Source organism: Euleptes europaea, chromosome 18, assembly GCF_029931775.1.
Source record: "Euleptes europaea isolate rEulEur1 chromosome 18, rEulEur1.hap1, whole genome shotgun sequence".
Classification (NCBI taxonomy): Eukaryota; Metazoa; Chordata; class Lepidosauria; order Squamata; family Sphaerodactylidae; genus Euleptes; species Euleptes europaea.
The window spans coordinates 13,348,396-13,365,673 of record NC_079329.1 but is presented as its reverse complement, the minus strand read 5'-3'; the positions used below and the strand labels follow the sequence as shown (position 1 = coordinate 13,365,673).

General features: G+C 45.9%; 2 protein-coding genes across 2 annotated transcripts in view; both read left to right on the top strand.

Annotated features, from left to right (window-relative positions):
- The window catches only part of LOC130490436 (uncharacterized), a 161,728-nt gene that overhangs the window by 82,399 nt on the left and 62,051 nt on the right, over window positions 1-17,278 (top strand). The window lies entirely within an intron of this gene.
- Window positions 7,358-16,041, top strand: LOC130489310 (17-beta-hydroxysteroid dehydrogenase 14-like). Its single transcript, XM_056863000.1, has 9 exons — window positions 7,358-7,445; window positions 8,550-8,594; window positions 9,392-9,492; window positions 10,453-10,519; window positions 11,299-11,387; window positions 11,761-11,865; window positions 13,094-13,161; window positions 15,144-15,240; window positions 15,844-16,041. Exons 1-9 carry the CDS (start codon window positions 7,358-7,360, stop codon window positions 16,039-16,041), a joined length of 858 nt encoding a protein of 285 aa, XP_056718978.1.

Genomic DNA, 17,278 nt, shown 5'->3' with positions numbered 1-17,278 from the left:
TGACTTGAATTCAATTCCACTTGGCCCAGACTCTGATATTATATGTAGGAATGAAGCACTGGAATTCCCCTTCTCTAATTAAGCTCCAGTTTGTCATATGGATGTGCCCTAGGGCAGTGAGACTGAGAAATGGTTGAACTTCGTTAAATGCTTTCTGTTGATGTTTTCTGTTTAATTTCCCTTAACCAACACCTTTGTCTGTTCTTATCCCAAATCTCATCATCCAATGAAGAAATGCATCAAAGAAAAGAGTTGTCATAAATATGTTGCTGGTGTCTTTAAAAAGTCGTTTGCATCAGGACCTACCCTACCTAGCTGAGCTGGCTCTGGTGCCCTCTGCCCTGCCTGGAGACTTCCTTTCCCTGCACCTCCAAGCTCTCTGGATTAGTTTGCTTCTCCTCTTTCACTTGGGTTGCCGGGTTCCTGCTTGCCACCTGTGGGAACTTCAGTATGTGTGCAGGGGGGATATTTGCAAGCGTACAGCATGTGCGCACAATAATGTCCCTTTCAGGGTAAACCTGGAAGTGGCGGGGGTGCTCTAGCATGTCCCTCAAAAACTCTATGGAATGTGCTAGAGCATCCCTGTCAAACCCAGAAGTGATGGGGATGCTCTAGCATATTCCTCCGAAAACTCTATGGTTTCCATAGTTTTTGAGGGATGTGCTAGAGTCTCCCCGATGCTTCCGGGTTTACCCCAGAAGGGACATTATTATGTGGCATGCCCCTGTGTGCACATGTGGATCATCCCCCCCCCTTTGGCTGGCCTGGTTCCCCCACGGTCAGTTTAGGGGCTGTGGGTAGGCCTGTTGGCAGGCAATTGCCTAGCATTAACAGGTATCTGGCAACCGTATCCTTCACCCTCTTTCAGTTTGTTTATGGAGCAAATGGTGCTTGCTGAGAAAGCAAAAGCAATTTTGCACATTCTCCAGAAGCAGAGCTCCTGACCAGCGTGGTGGTGGTGGTGTGAGTTTTCTCACCTCTAAGCTAGGGTTGCCAAGTGGTTAGAAAAGAACAACAACCAATAACATAAGCATAATAATAATACAACAATACAAAATATATTTACAAAGGGCAACAACTCTAAGGAATGCACAGTTACACCAAAACAAGCAAAAACACTCCAATATACCTACAAACCAAGAAACTAGGGGGGAGCAGACAAGCCGCGTGTCCCTGAAGCACAAACATAGAAAGAGTCCATAAACAATCCAATGGCATGTGATTCATGTGTCATAAGAAGTCCATAAAACATCCAATGGCATTCATTTCATATAACATAGAAGTGACACTTCAAAATCCAACGATGGGATATAGGCGATGCACAAATAAAGATAAGCTTCCAGGTGCCAAGAAAGGAGCTGGAACGTGTTGTCTAGATCATTTGGGCACGTTTTGCGAGGGGGCTTCTTCAGCCAATAATGCGAGAATAACAATCAATTATAAACCCCAGTGGGGGTTTGCCCACCCCAGTGGGCAATGGAATCTTCGGACCTCAGTGGGTTCCCATTAGAACCTCAAAAGCAAATGGTAAGCAAAGGGGCGTTTGAGTGGTAAACAGCCCCTTGCAATGCGTTTTGTACCCAGAAGTGCCACATCGCAACGGGCCTTTTACCACTCAAACTCCCAGTTTGAGTGGTAAAGGTCCTTTGCGATGTGGCACTTCCGGGTGTAAACCAGAAGTGACGTGATCGTGTTGGCATGGCCACGCGTGTGCACAAGAATGCCTCACCTCCACCTAGGGTTGCCAACCTCCAGGTACTAGCTGGAGATCTCCTGCTATTACAACTGATCTCCAGCCGACAGAGATCAGTTCACCTGGAGAAAATGGCTGCTTTGGCAATTGGACTCTATGGCATTGCAATCCCTCACCTCCCCAGCTCCACCCTCAGGTTCCACCCCAAAAACCTCCCGCCAGTTGCAAAGAGGGACTTGGCAACCCTACCTCCACCCCAAAAACCTCCCGCAGGAGGAGACGGGGGACCTGGTAAGCCTACTCTAAGTAATTCAACAGTTGAATCAAGGCTGGGGGGTGGAATCCATTTTTTTTTCACATGCCACCATCAAAATAAGTTATAAAAAGTTCTTGCTTGCTGGTGAAGGAAAGGCAAGTTTGCATGTTCTCCAAAAGCAGGGTGGTGGTGGAGGTGGTGTATATGACCTCACCCTGGGATACCACCAAGAAATACAACTGTTAAATCAAGGCTGACAAAAAGTCACCCAACTTTCTCAAATGCCACAATCAGCACAAAAGGGGGAAAGCAACTGCCCACAACTATGAAAAATTTATGAATAGTTTTTTTCAGCAAACATATACATAGAAGAAACATATACCTTGAGATAGAAGAAAATCCAAGGATGGCTTGCGAAGGCGAAGAGGGAGGGGGAGGAGGAGGAGGGAGAGGAAGAAGAAAAAGAAGAAGAGGAGGAAGGAGGAGGAGAACAACAACATAATTATATCATTGAAACCTGCCAAGGGAAGGGGAAATGGCAGACAGGCGTTGTGTGAATTTAGAAGGGGAAAGAAGAGGGACTCACCCCATGAAGCCCTATAAATTGACCAAAAGTCACTTCATTAAATGCTGACTGTTCCTGTTTTCTGTTTAATTCCCATTTGCCTGTTCTTATCCTAAATCCCACCATCCAATAAAAAATGCATTAAAGAAAAGAGGTGCCGTAAAAAATGTTGCTGCTGTCTGGCTTTAATACGTGAAAAGGAGTTTGCATCGGGACCCAGGCCTACCTAGCTGGCTCTGGTGACCATTCCCCTGCCTGACAGCTCCCTTTCCCGGCACCTCTAAACTCTCTGGATTAGGTTGCTTCTCCACCCTCTTTCCGTTTGTTTATGGGGCAACCAGGGTGACTCACGCCCCCTTGCGCAAGAGGAGATCATCGAGATCAACAGGACAGATAAGGGGGATGCTGGCGGCCGGGGAATAGCCAAGAATCCAGCCTGCGGGCCTCCTAATCTGAGGGTAGGGTCTCCTTTCCACTTTGGCTCGTCCGCTGAGGAACTTGGCATCTGGCGCAAAACTCTAACATGTTGCTGAAGATTTCTAGAAGACAGAAATGGGGAGGGGCCGTGGCTCAGTGGCAGAGCATCTGCGTGGCATACAGAAGGTCCCAGGTTCAATCTCAGGCATCTCCAGTTAAAGGGACTAGGCAAATAGCTGATGTGAAAGACCTCTGCCTGAGACCCTGGAAAGCCGCTGCCAGTCTGAATAGACAATACTGACTTTGATGGGCCAAGGGTCTGATTCAGTATAAGGCAGCTTCATGTGTTCATCTGTGTTCAACCCCAATGAATGCTGCCAAAAATAACAGAGCAACTAAAGAGTGACAAAGAACTGTGTCAATTAAGAGAACCAAGAAAGGATGCATGAACTTTGCAATATATTGCTGCACTTTAACCAATCACTTAATGTGAAGATCTCAAGATGTTTTGTGCTGAATTCAATGGCCCCTTGTGGAAATGCTATCTGTGTTTTAGCTCTAAACACTTGCTTATATGAAATGCTTGGACATAGCATAATTTTACTTTTTCTGTTGGCATTTCTATGAGTCTGGGCTGAGTACAACATAATCTGAAAGTTTTCTTTGTTTTTGAGGGTTTTTTTAACTTTGTCACTTTATGTAATAGAATTTAATAAAATCTGAATATTGATATTTCAGAAACACTGAAAAAAGACCCTGGCTCCAAACCTTTGATGGCCTTCAAGGGAAGAACCAGAACTGTTTCCCCAGGAATAGAAGGGTAACCAGCGCAGAACGTCTGGCACACGAGTGATATCATCCCAGTATCCAGCCTCTGACTTCCCTGTTTGCTGTATTTCAGGTTAGCAAATATCAAGAAAATATGACGTAGGAACCTTTCTCTCCTTGGCTCAATTTCCTGCATGTGGTTCCAATTAATTTGTCCATCAACTTTAAGCTTCTAGTCCTTGCTGTCATAGGGGCTGTTACCCCACTTTGTATTCCCAGCGATGTATTAAGAGTTTGAAAATGTTATAAAAAACATTGCTTTAAAAGGGTTTTTGGATGCCACGGCTAATAAATGGTTGGAAGACGTCTTCACAGCTAAAGGGGCCAAACAAAGTGCAAACAGTATTTTTTATAACGTTTTCAAACTCTTAATACATCGGTGGGAATACATAGAAAGTGCGAACAGTATTTTTTATAACATTTTCAAACTCTTAATACATCGCTGGGAATACAAGTGTGGTAACCCCCATAGAACACCCTTCGTATGGCTGGTGGGAGAGGTTTCTGGAGGCTGCAATGGGCAGGGCTCAGAAGCTAAATGCAAACATTTCCTCCTTGACTCTGGGCTAATTCAGGTTGGAGGGGGTAGCAGAGTGCTCAGCAGCAGCAAGAAGAGGGACTCGCCCCATGCAGAAGAAGTCTGTAAGGTGACCCAAAGTCACTTCATTAAACACTTACTGTTGATGTTTTCTGTTTAATTTCTGTTCTGTTCTTATCCCCAGTCACATCACCTAATAAAAACATGGTTCAAAGAAATATGTTAATATGTTGCTGCTGTTTGACTTTTAATACATGAAAATGAGTTTGCATCAGGACCCACCCTAACTAGCTCAGCGGGGTTTGGTACCCTCTCCCCACCTTACGGCTTCATTTCCCAGCAGCTCCAAGCTCTCTGGGTTAGTTTGCTTCTCCTCCTTTACCCTCTTTCAGTTTGTTGATGGGGCAAATGGTGTTTGCTTGCAAATCATTCCAACTTTTTCAAATGCCACCACCAAAATAAGCTACAAAAAGGGCAACAGCACAAAAGGGGAAAAAAGATATGAACTACCAGCTATGAACAACGCATAAAAAGTCTCTTCTGAAGAACTATACAATTACATAGATAAAACATAGGGTTGCCAAGTCCCTCTTTGCCACTGGTAGGAGGTTTTTGGGACAGAGCCTGACGAGGGCGGGGTTTGGGGAGGGGAGGGACTTCAATGCCATAGAGTCCAATTGCCAAAGCGGCCATTTTCTCCAGGGGAACTGATCTCTATTGGCTGGAGATCAGTTGTAATAGCGGAAGATCTGTAGCTAGTACCTGGAGGTTGAGAAAACAAATCAAGCACTGATGACATTGCAAAACGGTTATTCATTAAACATACAATGTAGGCAGTACATAGGAAAGGTGTTACAAAATCAATAGAACCACACAAGCGTTTTTGTATATTACAAGAAACGCGAACCGGAAAAAAATCGTCCCGGCAAACTTCCCTGCTCCTGATAGTAGCGCAGAGCGGTTGTTGCAAAGTCCCGGGATAAGCAGGTTCACAACTTTTTTGTGTAACTTGGGAACAACAAGCTTACATCAGCTTAATCCTTTCCCGGCCATACACGTGGTTCTAATCTGCTGGAACAGCCTCTCCGGGACTTTTAAATAATTAAATTAAATTAAATTATGTATCTAATTAAAAATAACTGCTTTAATTAAAATAGCGTTGAACGAAACTTTCTTCTCAATGCATCGCTGCAGGTTCTGCCAGGGTTGCTGCTGCCCACACTGCCATGTAAGGATCTCTACGTACCTCCCCAGGCTTGACCCTGTTCTCCCAATTGCCCCTGCTGTATTTTCACCATGCAGGGCCGCAGAGGGGTGGGGGGATGGGGATTGGGAGACAAAATTCCCCGTGCCTTACATCCATGACTGGGATATAGAGACTCCATTCTGACTTGGATCGACGAAGGGAGCTTTGACTCTCAAAAGATTATTCCCCCCTCCCCAAAAAAAATCCTGTTGGTCTCTAAGGGTCTTCTGGACTTGAACCTGGCTGTTTTCTTGCAGAATCTGGCTCGGCCACGGTCCCTCCAAAACAAGCCTCCAAGGAGAAGCAAAGAACTGAGGACCACGCTCCTACCCCGAGGCTAGGAGGGAGGGCTAGGGTTACCAGGTCCCTCTTCGCCACCGGCGGGAGATTTTGGGGGGGCGGAGCCTGAGGAGGGTGGGGTTTGGGGAGGGGAGGGACTTCAATGCCATAGAGTCCAATTGCCAAAGCGGCCATTTTTCTCCAGGTGATCTGATCTCTATTGGCTGGAGATCAGTAGAATTAGCAGGAGATCTAATTGAAAGGAGAGCTGATGAAGCTGCCCACGGGGTAGTGAAAACGCAAAGCATCCGGATGGCGTTCCTCTCCACCTATCGTCCGTCATCTTTCTCCCGGTTCCTGAGGGAACAATAAGCATATGAACAGTACAAAATTCTAAGAGACCAATATGTCATTGAATGAGATAAGCCAAAAAATATATATTTTTGTATTTTTGTATTGTATTGTATTGCCTCACATGTACTCATAGTTATTTTCATAAGTTTCCTTTATTAGATTGTATGTAATTTTTTCACTTTTGTCACTAAATTCACTGGCTTATAGAATAAGAGTTTGTATGTCATTTATAGAGCCCTTACTATACTTTCTCTCAGCTTGACTTTTATAGTAAACGTGCCTTTTTTGCTCCAGGACCTGGCAGTTGGCAACCCTAGGGAGGGCCCAGAGGAGAAGAACTGTGATAGAATTTGACGAGCTGGTATGGGGGCAAACATTTTCTTGAGGAAGTGATTTTAGTAAAGAGAGAAGGGGTGGGTGGGCTTGGGTGGGCCCCCATCCCTCCCATATTACCAGAAATACCCTCAGCAGCAAGGTCATGGATGGGGAATATGAGACTTGCTTTCTTTGTAGCTCCTCCTTACAGCTTCTTCCATTTAGGCCTTTCAGCAATTGTAACAGTGGCCCAAAAGATCTCCCGGTAATAATTGGCATCCAGACTGCTAGGGAAGCTGGGGGAAGGAAGGTCTACCTAGATACAGGCTTGCTCTCTGTGTGCTTTAAGTAAGTGGGTTAAGAGTCATGGAGTGTCAGAGTGAACTATAAAGAACGATCGGAGAATCTGGATAGAACGGAACTGTACTGTGCCTCCTCTTTGTCTGTAATACAATCAGATATGTACAGAATAACTTGAATTTGGATAAATGTCTCTGCCTCAGTGCAATCGGGACTCAGAGATTTCTGCCCATTAGGGCCTCTGAGTCAGCAGCTGCAAATAAACTGTTTTCTTGTAAACAACGGTTTTGGGTCTCCTTCTCCTCCACGAACCATTTTTACCATATCACAATGAAGCCATCGCTTGGAACAAGCACAGTTGCTTCTGAAAAGCTCACCCTTCCCTTCTCCACCCAGTTCTGAAATTACCACCCCACGCCCCAGACAGCCTACTCTTAGCAAACTAGCCAAATCCCCACCTCCCGGCACGCAAATTAAGCACTTGCTTTGCTCCACCCAAGAGCCTATTTATTCAAAGTTCGATGTGGATTGTAGTCATTAAGAGACAACGGAGGCAAATGGCTGGCATGGCGGCGGGGCTGCGTTACCCGGGCAAGGTGGTGATCGTGACTGGGGGCACCTCAGGCATTGGTCTGGCCACCGTGAGAGAATTTGGTAAGAATGGAAAGAACTGGGGGTGGAGGAGAGGGCGATTTCTGCCAAATCCTGCTCCCAAAGCTCTCATCTGGGGTGGAGAGAAATAGGGAGAGGTAAATGTGCTCTTTATTTCCTCAGAGGCACGTTTGTCCAGAAATCACAAAAAGGATGCACGTAGTACTACCTTCCAGCATAAGGTCTTGTGGACTAGAGACTTTTTGTTAGCTTTTGACATGCCACAAGACTCTTCCTTGTGCTATTAAAAATAATGTAAAATTATAACTTGTGCTATTCGAAGTAATAGGAAATTCTTAGATAGATAGATAGATAGATAGATAGATAGATAGATAGATAGATAGATAGATAGATAGATAGATAGATAGATAGATGATAGATAGATAGACAGACAGACAGCACAGGTGAAGCTGCACCTGCTGAATTTCAGCCTCTTGTGAAGCTCTTGAAGCTCAGGCTGCCAGAATACATGCTGGCAATCTGATTTCTGGATGCACTTTCTGATACTGGCACTGTGAGCCTATGGTGGACATCTCTGGGTTGGGATGCCCACATCCAGGTGGGACCTGGGGATCCCATAAAATTACAGCTCATTTCCAGACTACAGGGATCAGTTCCTCTGGAGAAAATGGATGCTTGGGGGGGGGCACTCTGTGGCACTGTACCCTACTGTCCTTCCAAGGCTCCATCCCCAAATTTCCAGGAGTTTCCCAACCTGGATCTCACAGCCTCAAATCTTGGTCCTACTGCAGACCACCACAGCTACCTACCTGAAATTATCTATATGGAGGACTTTGGGGTGGGCTTCTTATCTCATAATCAAAGACTTACTTCCTTTTATTGAATACAGTCACTGACCAGAATAATCATCAAAGACAGTTTTGGGGAGACGATCTGCCTGCAGAAGGTTGCCCTTCCTGAGACTGAAAACAGCTCTTTTCTGTGGGTTTGTGGGTTGTTTTTTTGAAGGGTTGAAGACCTACAGTAAGTGGGAGGAAAGGCAGTAAGTGAGTCTTTTAAACCAAGAACTAAATCTTGTGACGTGCTCGGTGAGTGAGGCAAGCCTCTGAATTGTGTCTTGTGCACCTTTCTCTTCTCACCCTCCAGTTCGCCAAGGAGCCACGGTGGTCTTCTGTACAAAACCATCCGAAGGTGAGTTTAGAGCACCTTTCCTCTCTGCCCCCACCCCATGACAGGGTCCCCTTGTTTGTTTAAAATAAATGTATATGCCAGCTCTACAGAGATCCTTCCTAAGTCAGCTTTATAAAATTAAACTTAATAAAATCATAAAGCAGCATGGAAATGGTTCATTTAAAAAAAAAGACTAAAACCCCAGTCATTAAAAGCATTACCAAAACAAAACATTTAGTAGCCAAAAAATGATTATAAAACCGGTGTCAGAAGCCAACTTTAAAAGCAATTTTTAAAGAACTATTCCTGAAAGGAAAAAATAGACAATGGGCCACACTAGAGAAGGAGTTTGTTTCCCCAATTAAACCAGAATGGATTGGTTTATTTTACAGCCCTTTTAGGCTGCTTTTTTTCAAATGGAGGAAACAACCAAGAGAGGGGAGGAACAGTCCTCAGTTAGGGTTGCCAGGTCCCTCTTCTCAACCTGCGGGAGATTTTGGGGGTGGAGCCTGAAGAGGGCGGGGTTTGGGGAGAGGAGGGACTTCAATGCCATAGAGTTCAATTGCCAAAGTGGCCCTTTTCCTCCAGGTGATCTGATCTCTATCGGCTGGAGATCAGTTGAATTAGCAGGAGATCTCCTGCTTCTACCTGGCAGTTGGCAACCCTCTCCTCAATGCATTTAGGAAAAGTGCTTCTTTGTATTTAAAGCTTTGGCACAGCTGGAGAGGGAAATGGAGGGATGAGCTAAAGGCCACACAGAAAAGGTGGAGTTAGAAGGTTTGTTCTTCTAGTAACTGTTCTCTTCTACCACTTTGCAGCGGAAAGGGGACGAGCCATTGAGAGGGAGCTGCAGTGTTCTGGGTGCCCAGGGAAAGCTTGCTTCCGGATCTGTGATGTCTGCAAGGAGGATGACATTAAGGTAGGCTAAAACTGGGAGAAGAGTGGGGCTTCCTTGGGGGCTCTTCTTCAGCATCACTGTACCCATCACTGAAACCATTCTCCATATCCTAATTCTCAAGGGTGTAAAAGGTCATGATGCTGTTTTTCTGGGACTTTCGTCTTGATTTATGCTCCTCTTTCATCAACTCAGAATGTGTTTTTGACCTGCAGAGGCACCTCTCTCTACTCTGCTTAAGTTCTTGCATGTGGTTCCACTTCAGTTCTCCATCAACTTTAAGCTTCTAGTCCTTGCCGTCATAGCACACCCTTCGCATAGCTGGTGTGAGTGGTTTCTGGAGTCTGGCAATGGGCAGGGCTCAGGAGCTGAGTGCAAACTTTGCCTCCTTGACTCTGGGCTAAGCCAGGTTGGAGGGGCTGGCCAAAAGCCTCTGCAGCAGTCAGGACACTGAACTGATTTAAAGCTTTCTTTGTGGAACTAACAAACTGTGCAGGAAAGAAAAGAGATAACCCTAGTTGCCTCACTAGAGGAGAGAAAGATCATTCTATACTGTTCTAGAAGGAAAGCCTAAAAATGGCATTTTGGAGACAGACAAGGAGAAGTGCGTTTAGAAAGAAGGTACTCTACCTACAGTTCTGCCTAGGTATAGTATGCTGCCCCTTGCAGGATCGCTATATCCAGCAGGAAGCCACTCATGGTTGTGTGACCTTCATCAAACAAATGCCTGAGCACCCTCTCCCCAAGCCAGATCTGACCTTGTCTCCCACCCCACATATTTGCCCTCTTCTTTGGTTTCTCCTCTCCTCTCTTCCCTCAGGCTCCTTTGCTAGCCAGCCCCTCTGTCTTGCTCCCAACCCCTGGAAGAGGTGCCAACCCAGGTAGTTCTGATGGTGGTGGCTTGTAGCTCTGGAATTGCAGGGCTCTCAGTTGTGTTGTTACCCTCACCCTCCCTTAGACCTGTTTTCATCCCTGTTCCTGCAGAGGTTGATTCAGGTAACGCTTGAACATTACGGATGCCTGGACTGCCTGGTGAACAACGCTGGAGCTTGTAAGAGATTTTCAAACTGTTGGGGTCGGGGAAGAATAATTGGGATGTATGTGACTTGGTGTGAGTGTGGGTTGTAAAGGAAGTACAGTATCCTAATAATACAATATATTTCTATGAAGCTCTTGGGACTCCCTTCCCTGCAGCCAAGTGTTTCCCACACTATCACTTTCTAAAGGAAAGACTTCTTCACTTACAGAGTAATCAGTTTGTGAACTTTGCTGTTACAGGATGTAGTGATGGCCTCTAGTTGAATTGGAGGCTTAGATGGATTCAAGGAGGAAGGCTCAATCAATACCAATTAGCTATGATGGTGAATTGAAACCTCTGAGGACCAGTGGTAGGGGGACAGTCTACGGTTGTCAACTCTGGGCTGGGAAATTCCTAGGGGCTTGGAGGGGCAACCTGGGGAGAGCAGTGTTTGGAGATGGGAGGGACCTCAGTGGGGTATGATGACATAGAGGAGCTAATCTTTGTAACCTGGGAGATCTTCAGGTTGGCAACCCCAGGGAAATAACAAAGAAAGGCTTTGGCCTTCTGGAGCATATAGTTTGCCTCTGTGTTTAATGGTCTTCTGCACTACTGGTGGGATCCAGTAGGGTTACTCTTGCGTCCACATGATCTGATTATGCATGACTTGCGGTATTGGCCAAATGAGTATTACTTTAACAACCAAAACAAGTGTGAAATCCATCAGCATGTTCCGGGGGTGGGGTTCTCTTGCTGTTTGTGGATTTTGCCTCTGTGAAACCCACTTCCATTTTATATCCTCTTGCAAACAGTTCATGAAAATAAGATTGATGATGTGACTGCCCAGGACTTCTGGAACGTCATGAAACTCAACACTGTGAGCGTTTTGTTAGCATCAAAGGTGAGTGTTTCTATCTTGCAAGGAATTTCCCTCTTTCCTGAGGGAAGCTGGCTGAAAGTCAAGTAGAAAACCTGGAATGGTATAAGATTCAGAGGTGCAAAACTTTACCTGTCTGACACTTTCCTGCTGCCCAAACCAGAATGATGGGGAAGGTCACTGCCTCCACAGCTGAGGAACTGCTTTGCACTCTAAGGGTTCATCCTTGCCATCTCCAGTTGCAAGAATTTCTACTAGCGTGCGTGGAAGGGATTCTGCCAATTGGCAATTCTAAGTAAGGTGCATTAATGTAATGGACTGACACCATCATATGGCAGCTTCATAAGTTTCTCTTTTGAGATGAGGCACACTGTTTCTCTTTGTATTTTGTGTACAGTATGCACTGCCCTACTTACGGGAAACAAGAGGAAATATCATCAACATTGCATGTATTACTGCTACTACTGGGGCAAAGAATACAGTGGCGTACTGCCCAAGCAAGGTAATCCTGAGCCAAGGACAGACTCCTTCGTGAACGCTTCTGCTCTTGTGCTTTTTAGAACAACTTGAGTGGCATATTCTGGTCTTTGACTGTTTTAAATAAACTTGACTTGACTTGAGTGGCAGATGAAGGTTTTCACAGCATGGAGACAGCCAGTGAAAATGTCTACTATCTCTGTGCTTTGAAGAACTCCACCTGCTGGCTCTTGTATATCAGTTTGCTACTAAAGGCACCAGAGGAGGCTAGTATGGGGTTTTTCAGGTCAGTATACAGTTCTCATACAGGAGGCTACAACCGGTCTGTAACCAGTAAAGGTTTTATGGTACGTCCATTTGCTTTCTTTTGGTAATCCCCCCCCACTTAAGCCACAAAGGAGATGACATCCTGCACCTTTCACCCTTAGCTGAGAACCCCAGGTAGGGCTGCCAACTCCCTAGAGGAAATGAAATGTCCCGTCCCTTGAACTGAGGCTTCATGGGAATGTTATTTACAAGATGATGTCATTTCCCTCCATGCTATGAAAAGCTGGTTGGTACCTCAGCTTCAAGAGACCAGATCTCTACTTTTCAGCTATGACCCAACCGTCAACTAAAGAAATCTGTCCTCCAGGTCCCTAATATTCACACTCCAGTTTACTAGCCAAGTGATCAGACTAGGAGATCTAAGGCCAAATTGCTCCACATCTCCTCCCCCAACCTCTGCATTTTCTCTTGCCCAGAGGGAACAGATCTTTGTGGGAATGGTGATGACATAGGTGCTGCAAGTAAATGTTGAGGGATGAGAAAATCTGGTCCACCACCCCCTATTCTGCCCTCACTAGGGCTTAGGGTTGCCAACCTCCAGGTACTAGCTAGAGATCTCCTGCTATTACAACTAATCACCTGGAGAAAATGACCGCCTTGGCCATTGGACTCTATGGCATTGAAGTCCCTCCCCTTCCCAAACCCCACCCTCCTCAGGCTGTGCCCCCAAAACCTCCTGCCAATGGCAAAGAGGGACCGGGCAACCCTTGTAGGGCTGCCAAGAGGCCTTGAGAAAAATACCCTCTCCCTTTAATAGAAGCTGAATAGCTGCCTGGATTGTAGGCATTATTTATGTCCATTTCACACACACACACACACACACAAAACCTTTTTCTTTATGCACATCAGATGGTAATCAAAGGCATTAAAAGAGACCAAGCCTTTTCTGGTCAGTTGGCAGCCACACTTGTGCCTTTCTCTTGCAGGGTGCTGTTGTAGCGATGACCAAAGCCCTGGCCATAGATGAGAGCAAATACGGAGTACGAGTCAACAGGTAAGAGCGATTGTTATCCATACAGAACCCTCGATCCACATTGCCCTTGACAGAATACCCTCAGAGAAGACAGGTCCTCCATACCCCAATATCAGCAGGTTTTTGTTGTTGTTGTCGTTGTTGGCCATCAAGTCACAGCTGATTTATGGGGGGGCCCTTTAGGGTTTTCAAGGCAAGAGGCTTCTGGAAGTGGTTTACTATTCCCTGTCTCAACTTCATGTTCCTGATATTCCTTGGAAGTTGCCCATCCCAACATTTGCCCAAGTCAAGGCTAAGAAAAATCTTATTATTTTCAGTTCCAATGGAACAATCTGGTGGGGGGGGGGTTGTTTTGTTTTTGTAAATTTGTGCATAGGAAGTTTATTTGATATCACCCAAGCACCAACATTACTGCACCTACAGATCAAGGGGAGGGGTGTCCTATGTATACTAGGGGGTCTCCCTAAGGTCTGCAGAAAAGTACACCTTTGCAAATTAACTAGAAGACAAATTAGATACTGGGGGGTTGGGAACCCAGGAAGCCCAGAATGATTAGAACAGCTGAGTTCACTTAAAGGAGAAAAATGAGGCAGTGGGGAGAAGAAATCAGCCTCTTTACATCCATCACAAAGAGTTTACAGAAACCCAGAGGAGGAGATTTGGTGAAACAGATCATATTTTCAAGTTGTACTGGCCTCAAGAAATTAGTTGCAAAATCAAAGGGTGCAAGCAATGATCAGTATTCTTTTATCTGAAAGAAACCCCTCTGTCACCCAACAAGTAGCTAGTTTCCTCCTGTCTGCACAAGGGATTCGCGAGCAGTTTGTTCGTACTTCTAAGTAATGTCCTTTTAATGTAATCTGTTTTAACCGATTCCGCAATTCTGTTCATTGTATGCTGATGTAAATGCCTAATAAAGGTGGTGGTGGTTGTGGTGGTGGTGGTGGTGGTGGTGATGATGATGATGATGATGATTCTTTTTTAAAAAGATTCAACTTTTTACTATCGCATTTTTGTGTGTGCCGTTAAATACTGATTTCTTAATTCCCCGTGGATTGAGATTGCAGAGGCTGCATTCCAAGTCATATTATTTTGGTATGTAGAAATGAATGTAGGGTGACACAGTTTATATCAGGGGTGGGGAACTTCAGGCCCAGGGGCCATTTAAGCCCGCAAAATCATTTGGTCTGGCCCTTCGTGGGTCCTGGCAGATCTCTAGCTCAGAAGGATCTAATACTGGTGATCCACTCCCACCCGTGGACAGGAATAACCTCTATTCAAGGTGGATGTGAGTTTGTTTTGCTGAGAAAAGGAACCTAGCAGCTATGGAGCTGCTGGGACCGCCCAAGAAACTGTGCTAACCCTTTCCCACCCGGGCCGTGGAGAAACGTATTCCCTCTGTACTACAAGAGGGCTGGGGGCGGAAGTGGTGACAATGGAGGGGTTAAATGGGGCAGGGCCAGAATGTGCGGGGGTGGGAACGAGGTCTTAGCCAGTGTGTCCTCATTTCATCCCTGCAGGCGGAGGTAGCAGGAGCCGGCTGTAGAATCCAGCCCCAACCATGTGGAGCAGGAGCAACTCTGGCATGTGGCTGGACGGCTACACCCGGCTGGTGCATCAGACCATCCTGTGCCACCGGGTGGGCGAGTGCGCCACTGGTTGGATGCCTGCCCTTCTACTTGCCCGCATGAGGGGGGGGTTGTCTGGGGCAGCTGGCTGCTTGGAGCTTGGTCGGCTAATTTTTAAGTTGATAATTTTGTATGGCCGGCGAATGATGTTATAAATATCCAAATGGCCCTTGGCGGAAAAAAGGTTCCCCACCCCTGGTTTATATTGTGTGTTAAATTGTGAGGTCATCATGGAAGTTGATACATTTCCATAATAATAAGACAGATCTTCAGACTCTTTCCTTTATTGGGAAACTATTTTGTCATGTTTCATGATACCCCTCACCTTTTCTTTTTTTTACCTTTTTTTACATTCCCAAACATTTTGAATTTTAGCATCTCACCAGGTCAATGCTGGACTCCTTCGTGGGTCAAGTATGCAAATCAGTTCCCGAATCCAGAGGCCAAAATCCAGGAATTCAAAAGTTTTCAGGCAAGTATGTTGTGGGGAAACAGGAATGGTGCTGCAGCAGATAACTGGTTCTATCGAAGGTTGCCATCCTCAATGTGGGACCTGAAGTTCTCCCAAATGGCAACTATTCTCCAGGCTACAGAGATCAGTGCTCAGGAGAAAACAGAAGCTCTGGAGGGTAGGGGAAACAGAAGCCCTAGGGTGTCTACAGAGGGTGGGTGCTCTTGGACTTCCATATCTCTGTGAATCTACACACATCTGACATTACCAGGATGTTTGGGACTTCATCCCCATGTTGTTTCCTCTGACTTTTGTATCTCCTATGGAAGAAGCATCCCCACTGGGCTCCCTCCCCTCCCCAAACTTTGCCCTCCCCAGACACTGCCTCTAGATCTCCCAAGCTGGAATTGGCAGCCCTACTTCTACTGCATCTAAGATGGTAAGAACAAGAAGGGCTGTGAATACAGAAATTGAAAGTTAGAATTTTTCACTCAGGAAATCTGAATTCTACTGCTAGTCAATCCTGCCCTACACAGATTCCGTTTTTGAGGCCTTATGATCTTATCTTATGTGAATTGAGTTATAGAATGCTATGTTTATTTCTCTTTTCTTGCACACCTATAGCTAATGGGACGTATGGGGACCCCAGAAGAAGTGGCTTTGGCTGTCCTGTTCCTTGCCGCTGATGGAACTTTCTGCACTGGTTTAGACCTTCATATCTTTGGTGGAGCTGACGTTGGCTTTGGGGTGAAGAACGAGGTGGATCTCGAGCCATGCCCAAGTAGAAGTGGGAACTCGAAGGGCTCCTCCAGCAAGGAATAGGGCTGCAAGGAGTGGTGGGGATAAGAGCTACGTGAACAGCTGTCATTGATTCAAAGTCATCCTTCCAAGAAGAAGAGCTCCACAAAGGCGTTCTGTTATGATGTTTTAGCAAATGTGGGGTGGGGGAGAGCAGGAGATTCAAGAGTCAGTATGGTGTCGAGGTTATTGATGGACTAGAACAACTCAACAATAAAACTCACTGGATAACCTTGGGCCAGTCATTTCTATTCACACTAAACTTCCACCCAGGGATGTTGTGAACCTAAAATGAGGAGAGCCTTGTGTGTCACCTTAAGCCATTTTTGTGAGAAAAAGCAGGATAAAAATCATCCCTTTTATACTCACCAATTCAAATATGCCACACTGATAAAGAAGACAGGGTGGGATGCAACTTGTAAAACTTGTCCCTCTAGCTGGTCTCTTTACTATAGGTTTGGTCCTCATCAAATACGAATACATGAAGCTGCCTTATACTGAATCAGACCCTTGGCCCATCAAAGTCAGCATTGTTCTACTCTGACCAGCAGCGGCTCTCCAGGGTCTCAGGCAGAGGTCTTTCACATCCCCTACTTGCCTAGTCCCTTTAACTGGAGATGCTGGGGATTGAACCTGGGACCTTCTGCATGCCAAGCAGATGCTCTACCACAGCCCCACAGGAGGTGTTACCCACTTCCGTACTATGAAAAGGCTCGACAGCCCATTTCCACACTTGAAGCCTCTACTAAAGGAGCATGACATTCTTCCCCAGGCCTGTTGGCAACCCCACTTCCAGGGTTTAGAACATAAGAACATAAGAAAAGCCCTGCCAGATCAGACCCAGGCCCATCAAGTCCAGCAGTCTGTTCACACAGTGGCCAGCCAGGTGCCTCTAGGAAGCCCACAAACAAGACAGCTGCAGCAGCACCGTCCTGCCTGTGTTCCACCGCACCTAAGATAATAGGCATGTTCCTCTGATCCTGGAGAGAATAGGCATGCATCATGACTAGTATCCATTTTAACTAGTAGCCATGAATACCCCTTTCCTCCATGAACATGTCCACTCCCCTCTTAAAGCCTTCCAAGTTGGCAGCCATCACCACATTTCGGGGCAGGGAGCTCCACAGAGTAACTATGCGTTGTGTGAAAAAAAAACTTCCTTTTCTCAGTTTTGAATCTGTCACCCTCCAGCTTCAGCAGATGATCCCGCGTTCTAGTATTACGGGAGAGGGAGAAAAGCTTCTCCCTGTCCACTCTCTCC